Source organism: Apis dorsata, unplaced genomic scaffold (genome assembly GCF_000469605.1).
Source record: "Apis dorsata unplaced genomic scaffold, Apis dorsata 1.3 scaffold_474, whole genome shotgun sequence".
Lineage (NCBI taxonomy): Eukaryota > Metazoa > Arthropoda > Insecta > Hymenoptera > Apidae > Apis > Apis dorsata.
The window spans coordinates 1,042-23,199 of record NW_006263712.1 but is presented as its reverse complement, the minus strand read 5'-3'; the positions used below and the strand labels follow the sequence as shown (position 1 = coordinate 23,199).

Below are 22,158 nucleotides of genomic sequence, written 5' to 3'. Positions count from 1 at the left end.
ATCGTAGATGGGACGAAAGCAGTAGTCAAAGTGTTCTCTGAGCTCGATATTCGCAGTTCAGTGCTTTGTTTCCTTTAATTTAGTGTCACGGAAGATTGAACGGAAGGGAGATTGGCGATGATGTTAAATATACCGGGTGAGTCATTGGAATATTTAATGGTTTTTTAAGAGAAAAATTCGTTTACGATATGATAAAAAAGATCGCGATATATGATGCAGTAATTCACTGTGTTTCTAAAAATTCAGAAAAATTTTATCCTTATTATATTTTTATTTTATTTATCATTTATTTTATTTAAATTATTTCACTATTAATATTCATTATAAATAACGATTAAAGTAAATTTATTTTTATATAAACAACTTTATTCAAACAAGAAGAAAATATAAGGAATTTTCATTGTTTTAAAAACTTTTATTTCTATCATTTTCTAAATTTATTATAAATTTGACTTAAGACACAATTAAAATAAATTCCTATTTTATAAAAAAAAGACAATCTATAAATCTTAAAAATAATCGAAAACGAAAAGATATGATATCAATTACAAATTATAATTAGACACGATTAAAATAAATTTTCCAAAATAATCTTCCGAAAGAAAGTTAAACCACAAATTTTATAAAATCTCTTATAATAAATAAAGAAGATGGAAAGGATACGACCCAACAGTCTCCCATCCAATAGTACATTCACCCGGTTTACAAGTTGCTTTGGGAGTGTCGATGCTCCATGACTCACCCTATATACACACTGGCCAAGAAGCATAACCGAAGATAAGTCTGCATTGTATCTCGATTGAACAGCGAACCCTCCTCGAAAGCACCGAGTATCGATCTTCAAGTGGCAGCCCGTCATAAAAATGCAGTCTCATTCTTTCTCCTTCCAGTCCAAGTTGCAGCCAGCTCGAAGCGGGCTGGAATATTGATCTCCAAGAATTGGAGTACAACCCTTCCAAGAAGGACTTGACGGACGCCAGGATCCACCATCTATTGGCCGAAGAACTTTGCAAGCCGTACAAGAGGGTAAGAAACCCCACTTTGCTGAGCACGAGAATTTTACATGTATTGTATTGTGTATGCACGGCCCTGAAAACTTTTGCTGATCGCGATTCTCTTTCGAACGACATTCTGTCACCGCTTTAAATTTCATCCATCAATTTTACACTTTAATTATCATTATATGAGCCTCTCATAAATGATCGATTCGACTATTTTGATTGATCCTTTTGTAATTTATATTTGGAGATCATAAAAATAAATTTATAATCTCCAGATTTTTATTTCGAATAATTATTTTTAAATGTATTCTTGTTAGAAGCCAAAATTTTTGAGGAGTAATTAGTTATAATATTTTTCAGAAAATATAATTTATTTAAAGAAAATATAATTTTGAATATTATAAGTAAATTTAAAAGCATTCTTATAGCATCGTTGTTTTGAACGATTCATATAAGAGAAACTTGAATTAAATCTCTCTTGAAATGTGGAGTACATTAAAAAAAAAAAAAAGAAATTATATTGAATTTTCATCAAACGAAATTTTGATTAGTACTCGATCAAGTGAACTTCTATCGATTGAATCCATTCATCGAAACGTGAAATTTCTATTATTTGAACAAAAAATTGTAACTAATGAGGAGAATAATTGAATTTCCTTCATTCCTTCATCCTTCAACAGATTCGATGAAATCGAGTTTTATTATAAATGCACATACTTTTCAATTCTTGTAAAAGAATTGACAAGATTTTTTAACCATTTGATTTCATTTTTATTATATCAAAAAAAAAAAAAGATTTAATTTCTCAAATTTGAGTTGCTCATGCAGGGCATTTGAAAGATGAACGATCGTTAAGGGACTTTCGAAGCGCCTTGGATTATAAAATTACACTATGCTTCTTCAATGTTTCAATATGTATGTAGCTCGTAAATTTGTTGTACATCTGTAACAAAAACCCCTGCATATACGAAAGAACGAAGGCAAATCAGATTTATAACGTTTCTCTACAGCATGGAACAAAACTGTTGCAGCATCGGCGTTTAAGCTACAGCCGACACGCGGTGAACGATCGCGACCTGTCAACCCAAGTCAATTACAAAATGCACATGAACATAAGACGGATGATGGGAGAGCACAAGCATCGTCACAAGCGCAGTAAAAAATTGCTCAAAGTAAGAATGTTCCTCGCGTAAAAAAAAAAAAAAAAAATGAACACGTGTCGCATTCCTCGTTGAATCGACGATTACTATAATTTGCAATTAAAATAACTTTACCTTCCCTTCACCAACCTGTGTAGGATGGTAAGCAGAATCACGTGAGTTTTCCTGAGTTCCAGCAAAACGGATCAACCAAATTGTTCACTCAAGGTAAATTGGCAAAAGGGATATCGATGAGCCCTCCTCACCGATCAAAAGGTTCTTTTCGTTTGAATACGTGAACTTTTATTACTCGTAGATTACATCAATGGTGTCCTGTACGAGCTGGAAAACGGAGATACTTCAAAGCCTTCGAGCAAGGAGGACTGGGACTCTGCGATTACCTTCACGGCTCGCACTTCCGGTGAGAAGATGATTTTCTTCTTCTTTTTTTTCCTCCCCTTCCTTCTTAATTTTCTCTCTTTCTTTCTCTTTTTAATTTCAACGAAGCTTTCGGTTAGTTGTTAAAAAAGTTAAGGAAGTTCTGGACAAATTATCTCCAGTCGTGTGGATTCTTTTGAGAAATTAGCTCCAGGAAAGGATAATTCAGAGTTTCCTGTCGAAGCGTTTCTTTGAATGTAAAACGGGATGAAAGGGGTAGAGCTAATTTTTGGCTCGATTCACAGTTATAATTTTCTCGACGCTCAATTTCCATAGATTCGTTGAACGTGAATACGGATGGCCACCACGGCGTCACCACCACTACCTCAATGGACACCATAAATACCGACGATCCGGATATGAAATTAGGGCGAGACGGTGAGTTTATCGCGACAAGCATTGTCGATGATATCGATTTTTTATATTAAATTTAATCGACTTCAAAATTTTTTTCAATGATATAAAAATAAATATTCTTCGATTCTTTAATATTATAAAAAAGGAATAAAAAGAATAATTGAAAATTAAATATAAAAGTGATTGGAAACGTCATTTCAATTTTTTTTATAATATGAACTCTTTTGTGTTAATTATTAAGACTATAAATTATTAATAAACAAATGAGTTTTTTATTTTTCATTTACTATTTTGGTAATAAAAAAATTTTCTTAAATTCCAGTTTTTGATTCGTTGAATTTTATAGAGTTTGTTTTCAAGATTTTTATCTTGTTTCCTAAATTTTAGAAAGTTACAGGGTAACAACACCAACAGCCACAGAAACTATGTTGCCATGGAAAAGGGAGGACGATTACGATTCCGGCCATCCGATCAAACAAAATGAATTTCCTGCTTGGTGTTCTAACAAAGAGTATCTGGCTTATAGTTCTCCCTCGGCGACATTTTTAGGTATGATTGAATAATTAATTTGACCAATATATAGAAATATACATGTATCATTTTACCATGGATTAGTGTATTGATATAAATTCGTGATAATAGATACACTAATTTCATTGGCTGCCACTTTATTAAGTTTTAATACAATTTTTCATTGTATAAATAAATTTGTTGTTAGGAAGATTGTTGGTGAAATAAATTTAATAAAAAATTATTTCTGAATCATCTTAATTAAACTTATTATCCTATTAAATACTTATATTCAATCTGACTCTCCTCGACACCTAAAATAAACTCTGACATGCAATTATTATTTTTCGATGGGGGGGCTCGGGTAACCCCTCTCACATTGCAGAGAAAACTTTTTATTTCCATAAGTTATTAATTCTCGCCAAACTTTCTAAATATTGACGCGTTGTTTCAGGTATTCCCTAGCAGGTCTATTTTTCGATGCAAGGTCGATTTGATTTTTTAATCAACATCTAAAACAAGTAGAAATACACATGGACGTGTATTACCATGTCTCTAAAAATGGCATCTGTTTGTAAAAATGTCTTCAATCATTCAATTTTCCCAATTATTTTATATTATCGAATGTTTTATAAAAATAAGATGGTTGTTTTTGTGATTCGATTCGGCTAATAGATAAAAAAAGGTACGTAAAATATTGAAAAACGCTGATTTACAGGAGAGCCGTATTTCTGAAGACAGGCCAGCTTAACGAGCTCGGAGGATACAAATCTCGGACTTCCGGCCGAAGAACATGTAAATTTTATATACTCAAATCGTTCAGAGTTTTCTATATGTCGTTCTTTTACTTTTTCTCGATCTACAAATCTGCGAATGCGTTTTTTCTTCTTCGACTTTTGGGTTACCCAGTCCCCTTTGAAGCTCGCATATATCATGTGTACACAGACACACACATATACACACATGCGCGCACCTCATCGCTACGTACACAATTGATTGTGCATCACACTGAGAAACGTGCATTCATTGAACTTACTTGTCGAATCTTTCGTGTATATTCTTAAACTCAACAACAGATTATTGAGTTGATACTTTTTGTGTTGTCAAATTCTTTCACGAGCACTTCTGTTTCACGTTTTCTTATGATGTATTTCGGTTGTTCTGGCCACCTGAAATGACAGTGTATATTAATAATAATGAATTTTCTAATTTTTAAAAATTTACTTTAAAATAGAGATATATTAGAGAGATATTCTTCTCTTTCTATCCATATTTCCTCTCGTTTTTTATTATATTTCTTTCTTTCTCATCTCTTTTTTCTTTTCATTTTTCTTTTCATCGTCTGTTAATTATTATTTTAATTATATATATACGATTTTCAGATAATTTCTATCTTATATAATATATTGATATTTATTGGTATCCATTGATATTCGATTACCAAGTTTCTTACAACATCTCACTAAAGTGCTTAATAACGACCGTAATTTATTCAATCTGAAGATCCATAGATTTTTATTCACTTAGCGTATGTCCGATGAAAAATGAGCTAATATTCCCCATTCTATATTCAAACATTTCTCATAGAAATTAAATTTTAAACGCAATTTTCCGCGTTTCATATAACAGATATGACATAATGAGTTTTAAATTAAGTTCCTATTTTATTTCCTAAAAAAAATAAAAAGATATTAATTCAAAAGTCGTTTCTGTAAAATCTCTCTTAACAGAAATATTTCAAGAAAGAGATATTCCAGGTGGCCGAACCGAAACATTTCATGAATCTTCATTAACCTCATTAATGACACTTCCTTCTAATTAAAGGTGGAATCGAGCAGCCAAAGGTCCAGTCAGTAATTGGTCTATTCCGTCGCGAGAGCGTGTGCACTCCAGATGGTATCGATTGCCAGGAAACTGTGGACGAGCGTGATGAATACACGTTAACGGGGACAGAACAGACCGAAGATTCACCTACAAAAACGTTTAGTGAATATGAGAAAGGTAAGATGAAATTGCTATATTATTTTAAATTTTTTATTTTTATTTAAATAGAATTAAAAACTTTACTAAAACAACTTAAAGTTTTTAATTCTTTAAAAAACATTTCTTCATTCATCAGAAAAAATATCCTTTAAAATATCCTTAAAATAATTTTATTTTATTAATAATTTTAAAATTTGATCGATCAACAAAGAAATAGAGAGAGAGAAGACTTTGAAATTTACAACTTATTCTATGCCTTCAGTTATTCAAGAAAATTACAAAATTAAAATTTATTATTTAAAAATTAGGATTATTTAGGAAATGTTCTGTAAATTGTATGCTAAGTAAATATTTAAAATCAATTTTCTTGAAAACAAAATTTCATATAGAAAAGAAATATTCTATCTCTATTTCATTATTTTCTTAATTGTACAAAATACGATCTAGAAATGAAATATAATAAAATATAGAAGAAATATAAGATGAATCATAAATTCAGTATTGAAGTATTAAATATACTTGATATTGAATAGGGTGGAAATATTAAAAATATTAGGAATAAAACGGTCATATTTCGTTGCAGATCATGAAATATTAGTATATTATCAGTCGTGATTTCATTGCCACTAAATATGCAACTTTATTATAGGATATAAACGTCGAAAAGAATTTATGATTTTTCTGCTAGTTACACTATTCGAAGCTTGTTTAAATAAAATAGTAAATATTGGCGTATTTTTCAGAATATTTTTATCTATAAAAATAAACTAAAATATTTTCTTTTATTATTTAAAAAAAATTACATTCAATAGGTTGAAAGTTAAATTAAATCTGGATTAATATTTAAGATTAAATGGCATAAGATAAAATTATAAATATGATTATCAAAAAATTAAATTAATCTCTAAAGTGAAAAGAATATATCTGAATAATTTAAGTGAAGAAAATCAATCAATAAATATTTATATACAGGAAGTTAATATATTCATGGGACATCTTTGGAAGATCAATTCTAGAAGCCAAAATAAATGCAAAAGTTAGTATTATTGAAGCTTATTTATTAATTTATAAGCAATTTAAGTTTGTTCAAAATTTTTTAATCATATTTCAAGATCATTAAAATCATTGAAATAAAGAGGAAGCTAATTCAAATATACCAATTAATCTTATTGAAATATTAAAAGAAAAATATTTTATCGTAAAATAGAAACATTTAATTTTTTCATGTATAACAATAAACAATTTCATCATTATAGATAACAAGAAAGGACCCACAAGACGCGTGTCCATGATGGAGCTAGGCTCGATGGAGAAGTCGCATTCAGACAAATGCACGGATGACGGTTCTCATTCCCTGCCAGAATGTTGGAACGCTCAACGAGTCCGGATGACCTCGTTCCCATATTCAGCCCAAGTTCCAAGCCTCTCGACCGCTCTCATCACCTCCTCCTCGGAATCGTCGGAGGAGATCGACGAGGAGGAAGAGAAAGCTTGACCTTTGGGGATCGTCGAGGGGCAGGCGTCATCCTACGCGGACGAGGAACGTCGTTTGCGTCGACCATGGCGACGGCCACCCCGACGTTCATTGCTTTCGTCGCTTCTGCGACGTCCTAGCGCCCCAGTTTGAATGAAGGCGAGTGTCTCGTATCTTCTCCTCCCTCAAGAGGAAAGAATGAGCAACATTTCAAGGATTAATTCCTTCCCCCTGGACGATTGTCGATCTCGCTCCCTACAAGATGAACATTTTTAGAAAAAAAATTCAAGAGGAACGAAGAGCTGTTGTTGACCAGAGAGCTCTTCTTCTCTCTCTCACAGGACCACGATGACGGAAAGTACCTCTCGTTTTGATTACCGATGTTTTCATTTGCACGCAGAAACGAGTGATTCGGGATTGTTATATATATTAAATAGTTCCGATATTATTGTCAAAAAAAAGGATAATAATATTTTATCGATTGGTTCGATCGTTGACGATACGTAGAAGTGTGCGAAATTGTTCCATGATTCAAAAATTTGAATATCGGGAAAAATCGGAAATATTCGGATCGGATAAGATCTCGATATATTCGTGTTCTTTCGGAATAGATCGGACAAATTCGGTTAGGATTGAACAGGTACGAAGATATTACAAGAGTTTGCCCGATTCTGTCCGAATTTTTCCGAATCTATGATCTCGAGAATTTTTAATGTCAATCATTAGATAATGGATGTTTGTATCTTTATGAAAAATTGAAACCTGTAAAAAGGAAAGAACCAAAAAAGAATATGTACAATGTATAGTAAATTATGAAGTTATAATATTTAGAGACTGAAAAAAATGTTTAGAATTCATTAGTTACCAAAAAATATGACACAAATATCCGTAATCTAATGATGATATACAATCGAAATGTGATTTCGATAACGATGTTACAATTTTACGACAAAATGGTCAGTCGAGGTTGAATTCTTTTTTGATACCTGATGACCGCGTGAATCTTTTTTGAACATTTGACTAGACTGATGAGATGAGAGAATAAAGAGAGAAAGGGAGAGAGTGAAAGAAAGTGCGAACGAGAGAGAGAAAGAGAAAGAGATAGAGAGAGAGAGAGAAATAAAGAGAGAAAGAGAGAGAGAGAAAGAGAGAGAGAGAGAGAGAGATATTTTTTTAAACTGATACACCTCGTTTCCTTCGTAGCATGACTGATGATGAAATATTATATTTACCGATAAACAGGAGTACTTTTTTTTTTAGTAGTTGATTTTTCAAATGCTTCCTGAAGAAATTGCGGTTCGTCCAATTAGAAATGTTTTCGATCGTAAAAATGAAGAAGGATGGAAAAGGGACCGAGCAACGATATTTCTTCGTCAATCTTCGTTGCTGCGTTGCTTTCTGCGTGCTAAGAAAGATCGAGAATAGGGAGAATGCGCGCCATTTTAAACTCCTAGACGCCGTAGCGTGTTTCCCATTTAGCGATGACTCGTTATACGATCGCTCATTAACTTGGTATCGTGGCCTTAAGATTCTACTAGAAGTATCCTAGCAGCAACTCTGAACCTTCCGGTATATTGTAAAAAAAAAAAAAAAAAAAACGAAAGAGAAGAAAAAGGAAAAAAAAGGAGACTAAGATTGAAAATATTAAATAAGGGAGAAGAAAGGAGTGATTTTTACGAAAAAAAAAAAAAAAAAAAAACAAGCAAAACTCGAGGACTTGATCTGTGTTACGCTTAAATGGTAATTGAATAGACATGTGCACACGATGATTTTGATTCTTTTGTTTGATTTATTCGATGAAGACGGAAAATAGTCTTTTGAGAAAGAAAAATAAATATATACAAATATATTATACGTGTATAATACAGTTTGATATACTTGACGCGCAACGTTGAGATCATCGCGCAATCTGCTTTCGAGTTTATAGACGCAAGTCTAGATTTAGATGTGCCACGTGCCGTGGATATACACCCATGCAAGATGAATTTGGAATGATTAACTATTTTTGTTGCCTTTAGAGGAGAAGGAAATCTTATGAAGAGAAAATAAAGTGGTTTGAAATCATAATATAATTTTTTCATAAATGATATTACACAAATATTATTATTAAAAATATAACTGATTTATTAAATCTATTATTTAATTTGTTAACAGTTTACATTTACTAATAATATATTTGTTTTTATATATTAAAATTAGAACTATTATTTATTATTTTTACTTCTATAAATTGCTTGATTTTCTCCAACAAGACTTCCGTATTCTTGAAAACAACAATCCCCCTTTAATATTTTTCATCTTGCACTCATACTGTATTTTTGCAGAGATTCTTGCAAATTTTTAACTACAAAAAAAGACACAACAATAACAATAATAAAAATGTATGTAATATTGTACCAAATCTCTACTTATAAATTTTATGTGAGGAAAATTTTCTATCTATATCTATCCGTTCTATAAGAATCCGTAAGAATCACTGCAACAAACATAATCACATTTTTAATGATAACAGTTCACATAATTTTTTGAAAACAAGATTTGAAACCGCATATTTAAGGCGAAATTTTATTTTTATGTAAAGCATTTTGGATATCATAATATCTATTTATTGAAGATTATGAAAAAACAAGTTTTTAATTATCAATATATTATTTACTAACGAAATATTTATTAAATAATCTAAATATTAAAACTTATTTCTTAATATTTTGATGTTGTATCTTATATATATAATATTTTAAAATCTTATTAATTAACATAGAAAACAATATTATATTGGAATAATTTTGAAACAATGTTATAAAAATAGTGAAATAGTTTTTTAATATGTTTCTATATGAAAAAATTGCAATTGTAGCAATTTATTATAACTTTATTACAACTTCTTTTGAAAAAAATGAATAAAAAAGAGAAAATAGTCAATAAATTGCCTCGTCTTAAGTTATGCGACAAAGTAAATCTCATCATAAGAGATATTTATACAAAATTTTAATAACAAGAATGTATTCGAAAAATTAAAAAATCGAGCATCTTATAATAAACTTAAAATTGAAATCTTTTTCACGGTGATAAACACACAAACACACATACGCGAAAATTAAAATTGTTTAATAAAACGCTCCTTTCCTTAAGTATGGCCTTAAAAGAAACAAAAAACAGAATAAAAAATAACTAATTAAATAAATAATTAAAAATAAAAGTCTCATATGTAGAAAACAAAATGTGAAAATGTCGTAGGTATATACCTAACGCAAATGTACATAAAGAGACAAAAGAAGAAATGAAAAAGCAACAAAAAAAAACAAAGGAAAATAACCAAAAAAAAAAAATGAATTTTTCTTAGCAAGATAACGTAGCAAATTAATCGCGATGATTATTAATTACAATCATTTATCGAGACACGAGGTGAGCAAAAAAAAAAAATGTGTCAAAGTGTGAAACTATGGCGGAGAGCTGCCATAAGGGAAAATTTAGACTTTCGATTTTTATGAGAATTGAAGAGATGAATTATCAATTACCCTCGTATTACCAAGATAATTAATTTAATTAAATTGAATACAAAATTAAAGCATCCATTTTCTCTCGATTAAGCGAAATTTTATAAAAACAATAAAATTTAATATATATTTGAACTCCGTATGTTTAACAATAATTAATAAAATAAATATCGAAGATATTATATGGTGCAAATAAAAGCTTTCTTGGTAGTATTGAGAATTGATTAGTTTATATTCAATTCTATTCTATTAAATAATTCTATTTGCACTCGTAGTTCATTAAGTGCTTATAGAATTGAATGAAATCACAGCGATAATCAATCCTTTAGAATTATCGATAATGCGTTGGACTGGTTAAAAATATTATCGAAGAAAATTGAAGAGATTAAAGAAAAAAGTATGAAAATTCGTAAAAGTATTAAAATGATTTATAAATATATTGAATTATTTTAACATAGAATATTAACAAATATAAAATTCTTCTCTAGCAGAAAAAAAAGTTAATCTACGAATGTTAATAATCGGCTGTAAGCAAGTTTTGAAATACTTGTTGAAACGAGATAAATTTAGAATTAATAATAAATAATTGTAGCATAAATATTTTATTCTATGTGTCTTAACTTGTATTTTAAAAATTGCTTTTAATTAATTTTAAAACTTTTTTCAACACGCGTATACGTACATTTTTTTTAATTATAGGGATAAATATTTCCATATGTGAAAAATCAAATATCTTTTGGCGATAGTAATTTACTATTTCTAATGTTAGAAACTATTATTCTAAGTTTTCATTTCATAATATTTTTATTTAATCTTTTGAAGGATATTATTTATTGTTTTAATAACTTTTCAAATATTTTTTAAATTGATATTTAAAAATATATTTCAGTATTTCATAATTATAGATATATTATTAATTAATATAATTGAAATTATTATTAAATATTAAGAAAATTCAATAATATTGAAATATGAAAAAATTTATATAAAAATTATCATTATAATTTTCGGATTTTAATAATTTTATCTCTCGAGAAATTAAATTTCAATCAATCAATTTCTTTTTCATTAAAATTAATTCAATTATTTAATTTCCAATCTTTGAACGTTCCATTTGCTCATGTTTTACTATTATATATACGTATGTTATATAACTATTTTATATACGCTGTGCCACGATGTTTCTCGTTGAAAATTCGATGGAAATTTCTATATCGAAATACGTAAAAATAAATGACGTAAAAATATTGTTGATCAAGACTGCGATTAAAGCAAATACTGCAAAGTTTTTGTCAATTAAAGCAATACATTCGTTAGGTTTTCGGACTCGTTGTTTAAAAGAGCATATTTTCACGCACATATTGCTTAAATAAAATACTTGCTTAAAGCCGAGAGAGTTTGAAGAGAATAGAAGATCGATTCAATTTTCATAAAGATCGAACGAGTTTGAAATTTCTCTTCGTGCGATATATTCCTGGCGATCTCTAGTTACCTAGGTCAGACAAAACGTCGAGCTAGTCTCTAGACGCTAGTCTTTACGCTGTTGATTTGTTAAAATAAATGTTTATTTCGTAAAAAAACAATTATTTTACAATTACCTTCACATCTATTTCCTCGAAGTACTTATTTAAATTATTTCAATATTTTATTTCTTTTTCAAATACATATAATATAATTTTTTTAATGTCCTATAGAAACAATAATTTTAAACAATATTTTTAGTATATATTTTTTTAATTATTGTATATGAAATAATTTAAAATATTTATTAATAACGCTTATTTTATTTTATTTATTTATTTTTTAATTAAACAAATGATGATAATATTGAGTTTAATGAAGATATTTTTTAAATCATTTTCTTTAAATCATCATATGATATTTCTAAAATATTTTCATTATTTTGCGATTGCAAAAATATTATATCATAAATTCACAGAAAACTTTATACGATATAAACGATTCTATTTCAATTGTCGAACAATAAACGGAAAAAATATCTGCAAATTGAAATCCATAAAAAATAAAAATTAAAAATCATCAAGAACAAATTATCAAACCTTCGATCTATTCAACAAAGTCACGCTAATTGAAAGCATGACAAAACAATTACAAAATAATTAGCAATTTGTTAATGAAACAGATGCATATACTTCAACGATCGCTTCGAAATCTAACGAATGGAGCATAACAAACGAAACCTCGCGAAAACCTCGTGAATCTGAACTAAACAATTGTCTTTTGTGCAGATCAAAATGCCTGGCGGTGTTGTATTTTTAGTTTGCATACCTACGTTCAGTTATGAACATGAATTAATCTTTGGGGTGCCTTTGAAACAAAACAAGAAGAATGAAAAACCAAGGAAAATTATAACTGGACCAAAAGTTGATGTGAGACTTAGAGAGACGAGATCGAAGACACATCTTTTAAGATTGAATGATAACGACGAGCGGGATGATATCGATATCGACGATGATTTGGCTGATAGACGATATAGAGATCGAAGACGTGGCATTTCCGGTCAACGAGACAAAGATCCGGTTTTCGTGTCGATGGAAACAGTATTTATAATTCATATTATATATTACATTAAATATTTAAAAAATATTTGCTACGGATAATAGTTTAATTTTATTAATTAAAAATAATAAACTAAACATTCATAAATTTAATAATTCTAATATTAAACAAACTATAAGAAATAATATAATTTCATTTTTAAAAATGAATTATATTGATACAGTTTCAGATAAAAAAAAAAAGATACAGGCTATTATAATTTATTATAACAAAACTATTTCTTTTATCTTCTCTGTCGTTATTATTCTTCAAGGTCTTAGAAGAATTGCTGAGGAAGCTGAAAGTAGAACACGTTGTCTGGTGCAGAGACAAGGAGAACATGTATTACGAGGTAAGATAAGTGCGCTAATTATTTTCATTTCTTATTACTCACTGACCTTATCCTTCTGGAAAGGTTATATTTCCTGTACCAGCCGGGGAACCATGCGAAAATTGTCTCCACTGCCTCACGGAAATGGGAATTGGCGTGAAAATGAACTCCATAGTAAGGTGAATTAATGTCTCTCTATTTTCTCGCCAGGAAGCTTTTCCAAATGTTTTCGTTTACAAACATCTTCGAACAATTTCCAGTGTAATTCCGACCCAGTGCACGTATAGCGGTATAGGAGGTATTGGTGCTACGCCTATCAAAGATGATCTAGCTCGAAGGTATGAGAAGAAATTTTCTTAATGCACTAAATCTATTAAGCGCGATAAATATATATTTTGAAATTGCAATTTTTCTTTTTCCTTTTTTTTAGACGAAAAGAATCTGAAGAAAGGAATAATGCTTGGAAAGCTTTCGTGGAATCCATACGTTCGAAATTGACGGTTAAACAGGTCGTTGATGGAGTTCGTAGTGGAGGTGATCTCACGTTTGATTATGTATTGCTAGTACTGACTGCAGAGTAAGAATTATCGACATTAAAATTTATTTTCTGAAAATTATTTTTCTTTATTTCATCAATTTAATTTTATAATTACGAATAGTTGTCTAGCAGCTCTAGGTCTCATTGAGAACAGTGCGACCAATGTTGTGGCTGCAATGTTAGTGTCTCCCTTAATGGTAAAACTCTATCTCAATAACTCTGATTATAATTGTTAATCATAATTAATTATTTTCTTTAAATATTATTAAGGGTCCTGTGATGTCTTTAACCTTTGGAACTATCATAGCTGATAGAAATCTTCAATTTATCGGTCTAAAGAGTCTCTTACTAGGTATATTCCTCTCTATACTCTTTGGCTTTATCTTCGGTCTCATTCTTGGTACCACGGAGATGCCTTGGGGTTACAACGATTGGCCAACCGATGAGATGAAAGGCAGGTACGTTTTCACATATTAAATAATGATATTAAATTCTGTATGTAAAACTAAAGAGATAAATAAAAAAAAAATAATAATAAAGATTCACATGAATTATATATTTTCTCGCAGAGGAAATTATAGATCCCTCTGGATGGGCGTGTTATGGGCTTTACCATCAGGCACAGGCGTAGCCGTGGCATTGTTGCAAGGAAGCAATGGTCCCTTAATTGGAGTTGCTATATCAGCTTCTTTATTACCACCGGTAGTAAATTGCGTAAGTACAAAACAATAACCATAAATATACAGAGGAATAAAAATAAAAAAATAAAATAAAATAAAATAAAAATACTTTTTATCAATTAAGTCAAAAATTTATAAGTTTTTCGTTGCTCATTTATTATTCACGTATTTGATCGTGAATCGAAATATATATATATATATTCGCACGAAAAACATCGAAATTGGACAGCTATCGTCACGAACAGACAGAATAATTCGCGAGGGAAGATAGATATGGTATCGGCAATCGAGCGGGGCGTTCTCATTCCATCAGGGATTGATTAATGGATGGCGATTAATCTGATCGTAACAATCGATGAAATTTATTCCCATAGGGTTTATTCTGGGCGCTTGGATGTATATGGTTAATTTATCGACCGATTAAAATGCCGCACATGAAAGGAGAGTCCTATACCAATTACAACACCTCATATGTCTATGTATATACTGATTACTTACCGGTCGAATTCTTCTGCAATGGCATAATCAGCGCGTGTCTAACCTTTGTTAATGTAATGTGCATCTTTATCACCGCAATCATCGTGCTTAAGGTGAGAAATCATTTGCTTATGTGGAATGCAGATTTCTTGACAATTTCAAATCATAATATTATTGTTGCGTGATTATGTAAATATAATTAAAATATAATTAATAAGGATAGAATATAAGATAAGAAGATTTAATATCTGCAATGGATATATAAGTTATTTATTACGTAGTTTCATATATTTTATGTTTTAAATGATCAATATAAATAGAGAGATATTAATGGTAAAATATCTAAATTAGAAACAATTTTTTAATAAAAATAATTCATTAATTAATATAAATCTATTGGGATAAAATATTTAATATAATTATATATAATATAATTGATTTGGAAAGATTTATTTAAAATAGAATAAATGATTTGAAATAAATACTATTACCTCCTGAGATTAAATGCGTCGTTTTTGTTTAGATTAAGGAAGTAGCCGCTCCATATACTTCAACACCGGAACTACGTCGTTTTTGGGAGCATGATATTCGCTTGGTCCGTGATAAAAATATTTCACGAGATAACAGTTCTTTAGATTCGAGGTAATTAAAATTTTTCACATCATAAAAACTATATTTTCTAACTTCTACATACTTCTAATATAAGTAAAAGAAAATTAAGGTATTTCAAAAAAATAGATTCAATTCAAATATTTAGATTCAAATTCAAATTCAAATTCATATATGAAAATTATTTATTTAAAATTGCAGAATATTTATAATTTCAATTTAATGAAAAAATAAATAAAATCTTTATTAGTTTTTACGGTGGATTAAGTAAAACAAAACAACGCGTGCTAGAACAAACGTTAAACGAAGCGGTACGTGAAGCCATAGATGATGAAACATTCCGCAAAGTCCAAAGATCAAGTTATGGTCAACATGGCCCAGACGAGGTAACATAAAATTTCTAATTAATGTAATTATTTATATATAATACATAAAACATAAGATTATTTTTCGTATAGTTTACACCAAAATTTGGACCTTATATGAGCAGTGGGACAATTAGCGTTACAAATGAACAAAAAGAACAAATTATATCTAATAGTTTCAATTTACCAGAAGGTTCTGGCAGTACGAACGAAGATTTGGCTGCTCTCGATAGATTAATCACATATCTTTTGGGACAGTCAAATAATCCCAGTTCTGGTCATTTGGATTCTTGGCGTCGTTCCTGTAGAGCAAGTGCTCGAGGTTACAGACAATTACGCAGTACAGATGCAAAAGGAGGCGTTATTGGTTCTAATATCGATACGACGTCACTTTAATCATATAATAAAATAGATTAAATTGAATATTATATTAATTGATAATAATAAACAATCGAATACTGCATAAATTTCTCAATATAACACAAATTTTATTAAAGATAATATGAGATTACTGTATTTTGTATAATAATAGATTAAATAGCTTTGACGAAACTGAGATCAACTGTACTAATCATCGATCGAAGATGGCTCGGTTCCAAAATATCGGTCGCCAAAATTACCGATACCGGGCAATACGTAAAACTTCTCATTTATCACAGGATCTAAGGCAGATGTTACGATCTTTACGCGCGGAAATGCATAAGCAATCGAATGCACACCAGATTCTGCCATAAGTAGAGATACAAGCAACACATTTTCTTCTGCAACGTCGTGATCCAATAGGACTCGAATAGCCATAATAGCAGCAGCACCTGTTGCTACTGTTGCATCCATCAATATCACTTTATAATCTTTAATATCTTTTGGCAATCGTAGATAATAAAGCTGAAAAAATATTACGATAATTTTTATATTAATATTTTAATGAAAATGAAGAATTTTATAAAAGTACACTTACTTCTGGCTCTCCAGTCTGTTGATTCGTTTGTATAAGTATTTTTCCTATTCTAATATCTTTGCATACATCTCTGACAGCTTGTTCCATCGTTTCACCTGCACGCAAAATGGAAACACCGCATATTTTATCCGTAGCAGCACGTTTTCCGTTATATAATACTCCTTGTGGTGTTTCTACTGTTACATCCTATAAATATATATACAAAATAATATATTTAAATAATGAAATCTTATTTCGTTTATATTTTATTGATATATTAGCATTTACCTCGAAAGGTAAAAGAGATAATGCGTACTCAATAACTAAACGTATTAGACGCTTAGAATAAAATATAAATTCATCTCTATATGTTTCCTTGTTTCTTATAAATGTGTGTAAGCCCTTTATCTGAGGTGTATCTGGAAGCAGGTAGAGAGAAGATGGCAATGGCTGACCGATATAAGAATGAGCTAATTTTTCTCTGAGTTTGAAACCTCTCTAGAATAGGAAATGATAATAAGTAAATATTGAATAAAAGATACCAGCATCTAAGAAACCGTTAATTTTACCAATTGAAGCTGTGTATGTACATGTTGTACAATGAGTTCTATCGCGACTTCGTTATCTCCGCCACGAGGCACAATAATATCCGCGTGTACCATTAATGGAGCTATATAATAATAAAAAGCAGGTTGTACCATAGTACTATACTGCTTTAATACACCTTCCAAGTCTCTTCCTCTTTGTGAAATATCTCTACGTAATCTCCGAGCAAGCCTCACATCAGCATCAGTATCAACAAACACCTTCATGTCGCACATCTTGACCAATCGAAGGAAGTAGATCAATGGTAATTTGGTTTTTACTTTCGTACCTTACGTGTTCAAACCCACTCATTCTGCTTTCTTGACAGTAGGTCGGCTTACCTTCAACACGTCGACATTGTAGAATGTGAATATTCCCTCAAATATAATCACATTGGCACCATACATTGTTTTCTTTGAAACATAAAATAATATAATATATACAAAAAATATATTATATATATATGTAACATTTTTATCAATATCAACATACAGTTCTACTTTCTCTACAATGCGTTACAAAATTATAGATAGGAACTTCCACCATTCTACCCTCTTTCAAACGCTGTAACGTTGTTTTAAGTAACTCAAAATCAAAAGCGTCAGGATGATCAAAATTATATTCGTTGCGTGCAGCCATTTCATGTTGTTTTTCATTTAACACCTGTACCAAAAATTACATACTGTTTATCTGGATTTATTTTTAAAGAATAGTACTTATAACAAATCTTTCATACTTTATAAAATGAGTCCATACTAAGAAGTGTTACCCAAGGTACATCTAGAGATTCTATAATTTTTGTTGCAACTGTAGTTTTTCCAGATGCACTACCTCCACAAATACCTAAAAATCATAATATTATTAATTAATATAATTACACATATAATTTCCTTTAAAATAATATATATATTTTTATTGTTACCAACCAATTACAAAAGGTTCTACTTGTTGACCAGCTGAATTATACCATGGTGGCCTACCAGCTGTGTATATTGTTCTTGTTTTACTTCTAAGAATAGACTCTGCAGAAGTTTTTTTGCTAGACTGAGATAAACTAGTAGTACGTTGTCTCCTCGATCTGGGTGATCTCTGTGAACCTAATAAACAAAACAAAAATAACTTTTTTAATTCATTTTTAAAATTATACAAAATTGTATTAAATTAAAAAGATATATAAATAAACAAAAGAAAACTTAACAAAAATCAAAAATAAAAATTATTTTAATCTATAGGTGGTATGGTAAAGGATAAAGGTACTTTTGGAAGTTTTAATTGATTTCTTCAAATTATAAAAAGACTCTACTTCAGTAAACCAAGTACATCCTGTTTGCCAAACACAGGTACTCCAAATCAATGATTCTGTAAATAATTAGTATATCACTTATTTAATCACCAAAATAAGTAAGAAACTCAAATAAAAAAATTTATGTTACAAGAAATGTGAATAAAAAAATCTCACCTGTAGAAGGTGGCCTCGGAGATTGCGGTGTAGGAGTCCCGATATCAGAACGTCTATAATGTTCAGCATCTTCGCATAATTCATCAACAAGGAAAATTTCTTTTTCACCCAAACAAACTTCATCATCACTAAATTACATAAAATTCAATGAATATACATTGTAATTGATGAAATATATAGCGAAATACTATTACCTTTCTGAGCTGGCCGAACTTGGTGGATCAAAATGCTGCATTTTAGCTGCCATGTTCTCAATCACATGTAACACAAATTAGAGTGCATTCATGGCATATGGTAAATGACGCTGCAAAACTACAATTCACAAAACTGCATTCTGTCATGCATCCAGGCTTGCAGCACAAATTTCCACATTGAGAATAACGAGGAAAATTGATATTATTTAATAATATGATTCATACAATAATCAAATAAAAGTAGGAGACGAAATAGCAAATGTTTTATCGAATCATATTATAAAAATCAAGAATCTAGATCTTTTTAATCTTCCACTATTCTTAATATAAAAATTCACGTGATGGATGATATATGTAGAGATTTTTTATCGCCACTTATATATATAATAATAAATCTATTGTAATTTATTTATGAAAAATCAGAAAAGTATATTAATAAAATAAAAGTACATAATGGATCTACACTGTATTTTATCTATGGTTTATCTATATCTGTATAGAAATCTGTAAACAGAAGATCTGTAGAAAAAACTATCTTAAGAGGTTATACATCTCATATTTTAAATTTAAAAGCGATCGTGCAAGAAATCAGAAAATTTCCAAGAATTTTATATAATTTCAAAATTTCGGATAAAAAATGCTTCGTAAAAATATATCTAAAAGAACATAAATAAAGCATAGCATAGACGTAACATTCGATGCATGTTTTTGTTTCATGCCTTAACCATAGACGAAATATGGAATAGATCTAATATTTAATATATTTTTTATTCCATGTATCCGGAACTAGACTATCATTCTAGTATCATTTTCAATGTTACTGATTTAGAATAAAATTGTAATAATGATTAAAACTAAAACTAAATTTCAATATAAAATTATAAATAAAAAATAGAAAAAGTATTTTATAAAATCTTGAAGACATATATAAAATATAATGTACTGTATTTATGATATACAATATAAAATACTGTATATATGATTATATTTATATAAATTATAAAATAGGTAAGAATTGCATAATACACATTTGAAATGATTTCTTAACTATATTTAACTATTAAATATTAAATATATTTTTTAATTACAAGTTATTTTTATTAAGCGAATATTTATTATATTAGATATAAACTTTTATTCCATAATTATTTTAACAAAATATATTTTAAAATATTATGCATTTTATATAAATTAATTTTCATTTTCTCTATATTTTCTTTTTAATTTATTTTAAAATCGATTACGATTCGATACTAATTCATAATTAATCTTGATAAAAATTAATTATAGATTATAAATTCTATAAAATCTAAAAATAAAATTATATTTTTTTCAAATTTTTGAATTTAATATTTTCTAAAATAATATTTATGAATATGAATTTTTTAATAATATGAATTTTTTAAGTATTTCAAAATCATTTATATATAAAATAATTATAAACAAAAAAAAATAAATGATGAAATATTATATTACATTTTATATTTTTTTTGTATTATGTATTTTTTGTATTTAATCAATTTTTATTTTAAATTTTTAATCTTATATTTCAATCATTTTTTTGGATAATTTTTATGTTAAATTATAATAAATTATAATTTAATAATAAAAAATTATTATAATTTATTACATATATATTATATATTACAATTAAATATAATTAAATAATATTAAATAATATTAAATTATATTAAATTGGTAATAATAATCTCTTCTTATTATATTTTTAATATTTAAAATTTAATTTAAAAATTTAATTTAAAAATTTAAATATTTCTAATTATACTTTAATTTTCGCGCGGCTGAAATGAACTGTATCGCTCTAACCAATCAGAAAGCGATTAAAATCTAGTGGCAAAATCAATCCGAGTACATCATTGTGCGCATATCACAAATTTACAATTGAAAATCATGATGACAAGTTGCGTTTTATCGGCAATGATACGTAATTAAATAAAATTTATTGATAGAAAATTGTATTGTATATTTATCAAGCTTCATAAAAAAATTATATCATAAATATCATAAATATCATAAATATATCATAAATAATATAAATTATTAACTCATAATTTAATTAATATATATTTGCGTAACCATTACTATACTAGATTTAAGTTTTTATGTGACATTATCATTTGATTAGAATTTTGAAAGCGGGATAGCTTTGAAAATTAATAATTTTTTGTGTATATATCATGGCAATTAAGAAAAAACAACAACGTTCATGCAAATATGATAAGATTTTCTTTAAATTTATTTATTTTAAAATATAATAGAAACATAAATACTGTAAATGTTTTTGTCTTTTTATTCATATTGTAATTAATAATATTTAATATTAATAAATAATAGTAATAAATAAATAATAGATAATTCTCACATACATATTTTACATATTTTTTTCCTAAATGCATTTCTCTTATATCATTTCTCTATTATTTGTTTTAATTTTACGCACAAAATGCTAAAGCTGAAAATATTTCATATAATTTAGTCTTTCAAGAAAATTGACAGAGAAAATTTCGAGAGAAGTTCAATCATATTATGTCGTCATAATACAAAGTAAAAATCATGTCCAATTATTTCGTTCGTTTTTGTCCCATCCAAAAAATTCCAAGAATTACGACATTGACCAACATTGACAAAAGATGAAATTTTACATTAACTTAATCTAAATTTTAAATCTATTTCACAATATACTTAAAAGTAGAATTTAAATCTAATAAAACGGATACATCTTATCGCTTATATCGAATGTAATAAACTATAATAGATATAAAGATATTAAAATCTATTTCCAACATCGATTATCATTGTTTAACGTCGTCCAAAGTCATCCATCAACGTCCATTTATAATGTCTTAAATTAACTTATTCTAAATCTTAATACTAAATCTTAAATCTATATGATATTATAGTTAAAACTAGAACTCAAATTTAAAACGCACCTATCATATGGAAATTAATTAATATCATATCTAATTTCCTATCATATGGAAATTAATTCTAATGAAAATATTAA

The 22,158-nt window shown here is 28.5% G+C and overlaps 3 protein-coding genes across 7 annotated transcripts in view; 2 read left to right on the top strand and 1 right to left on the bottom strand.

Annotated features, from left to right (window-relative positions):
- The window catches only part of LOC102675059 (sodium/hydrogen exchanger 3), a 31,446-nt gene extending 23,780 nt beyond the window's left edge, over positions 1-7,666 (top strand). The window contains exons 10-17 of one of the 3 annotated variants that reach the window (XR_422420.2): positions 891-1,026; positions 2,012-2,173; positions 2,299-2,368; positions 2,457-2,561; positions 2,855-2,956; positions 3,323-3,484; positions 4,164-4,240; positions 5,270-5,446. Coding sequence is in view for 2 of the 3 variants with exons in the window: in XM_006620090.2 (XP_006620153.1) it covers positions 891-1,026; positions 2,012-2,173; positions 2,299-2,368; positions 2,457-2,561; positions 2,855-2,956; positions 3,323-3,484; positions 5,270-5,446; positions 6,685-6,923 (1,153 nt within the window). In the remaining variant the exon portion in view is untranslated. Of the gene's footprint in view, positions 1-890; positions 1,027-2,011; positions 2,174-2,298; positions 2,369-2,456; positions 2,562-2,854; positions 2,957-3,322; positions 3,485-4,163; positions 4,241-5,269; positions 5,447-6,684 lie in introns of those variants that run through there. The other 2 variants (XM_006620090.2, XM_006620091.2) reach the window with 2 other exon arrangements.
- Positions 7,667-12,280: 4,614 nt separating this feature from the next.
- On the top strand, positions 12,281-16,514 carry LOC102677017. 2 transcript variants are annotated; one of them, XM_006620096.2, is made up of 12 exons: positions 12,281-12,960; positions 13,233-13,310; positions 13,374-13,468; positions 13,550-13,627; positions 13,720-13,866; positions 13,949-14,024; positions 14,098-14,285; positions 14,397-14,541; positions 14,882-15,097; positions 15,508-15,626; positions 15,844-15,979; positions 16,052-16,514. In XM_006620096.2, exons 1-12 carry the CDS (start codon positions 12,655-12,657, stop codon positions 16,352-16,354), a joined length of 1,887 nt encoding a protein of 628 aa, XP_006620159.1. In that variant the 5' UTR covers positions 12,281-12,654; the 3' UTR covers positions 16,355-16,514. The 2 variants fall into 2 exon arrangements, with proteins under 2 accessions (XP_006620159.1, XP_031368449.1); XM_031512589.1 differs by lacking the exon at positions 14,882-15,097.
- On the bottom strand, positions 16,422-19,617 carry LOC102674928 (uridine-cytidine kinase-like 1). Of its 2 annotated transcripts, XM_031512590.1 has the most exons (11): positions 19,134-19,617; positions 18,940-19,067; positions 18,738-18,839; positions 18,407-18,577; positions 18,217-18,323; positions 17,973-18,143; positions 17,822-17,893; positions 17,465-17,716; positions 17,184-17,393; positions 16,917-17,102; positions 16,422-16,843 (listed from the first exon to the last, which is right to left on the bottom strand). In XM_031512590.1, the coding sequence occupies exons 1-11, from the start codon at positions 19,184-19,186 to the stop codon at positions 16,526-16,528; spliced, it is 1,770 nt and encodes a 589-aa protein (XP_031368450.1). In that variant the 5' UTR covers positions 19,187-19,617; the 3' UTR covers positions 16,422-16,525. The 2 variants fall into 2 exon arrangements, with proteins under 2 accessions (XP_031368450.1, XP_006620152.1); XM_006620089.2 differs by lacking the exon at positions 18,738-18,839.
- Between the last annotated feature and the right edge of the window lie 2,541 nt (positions 19,618-22,158).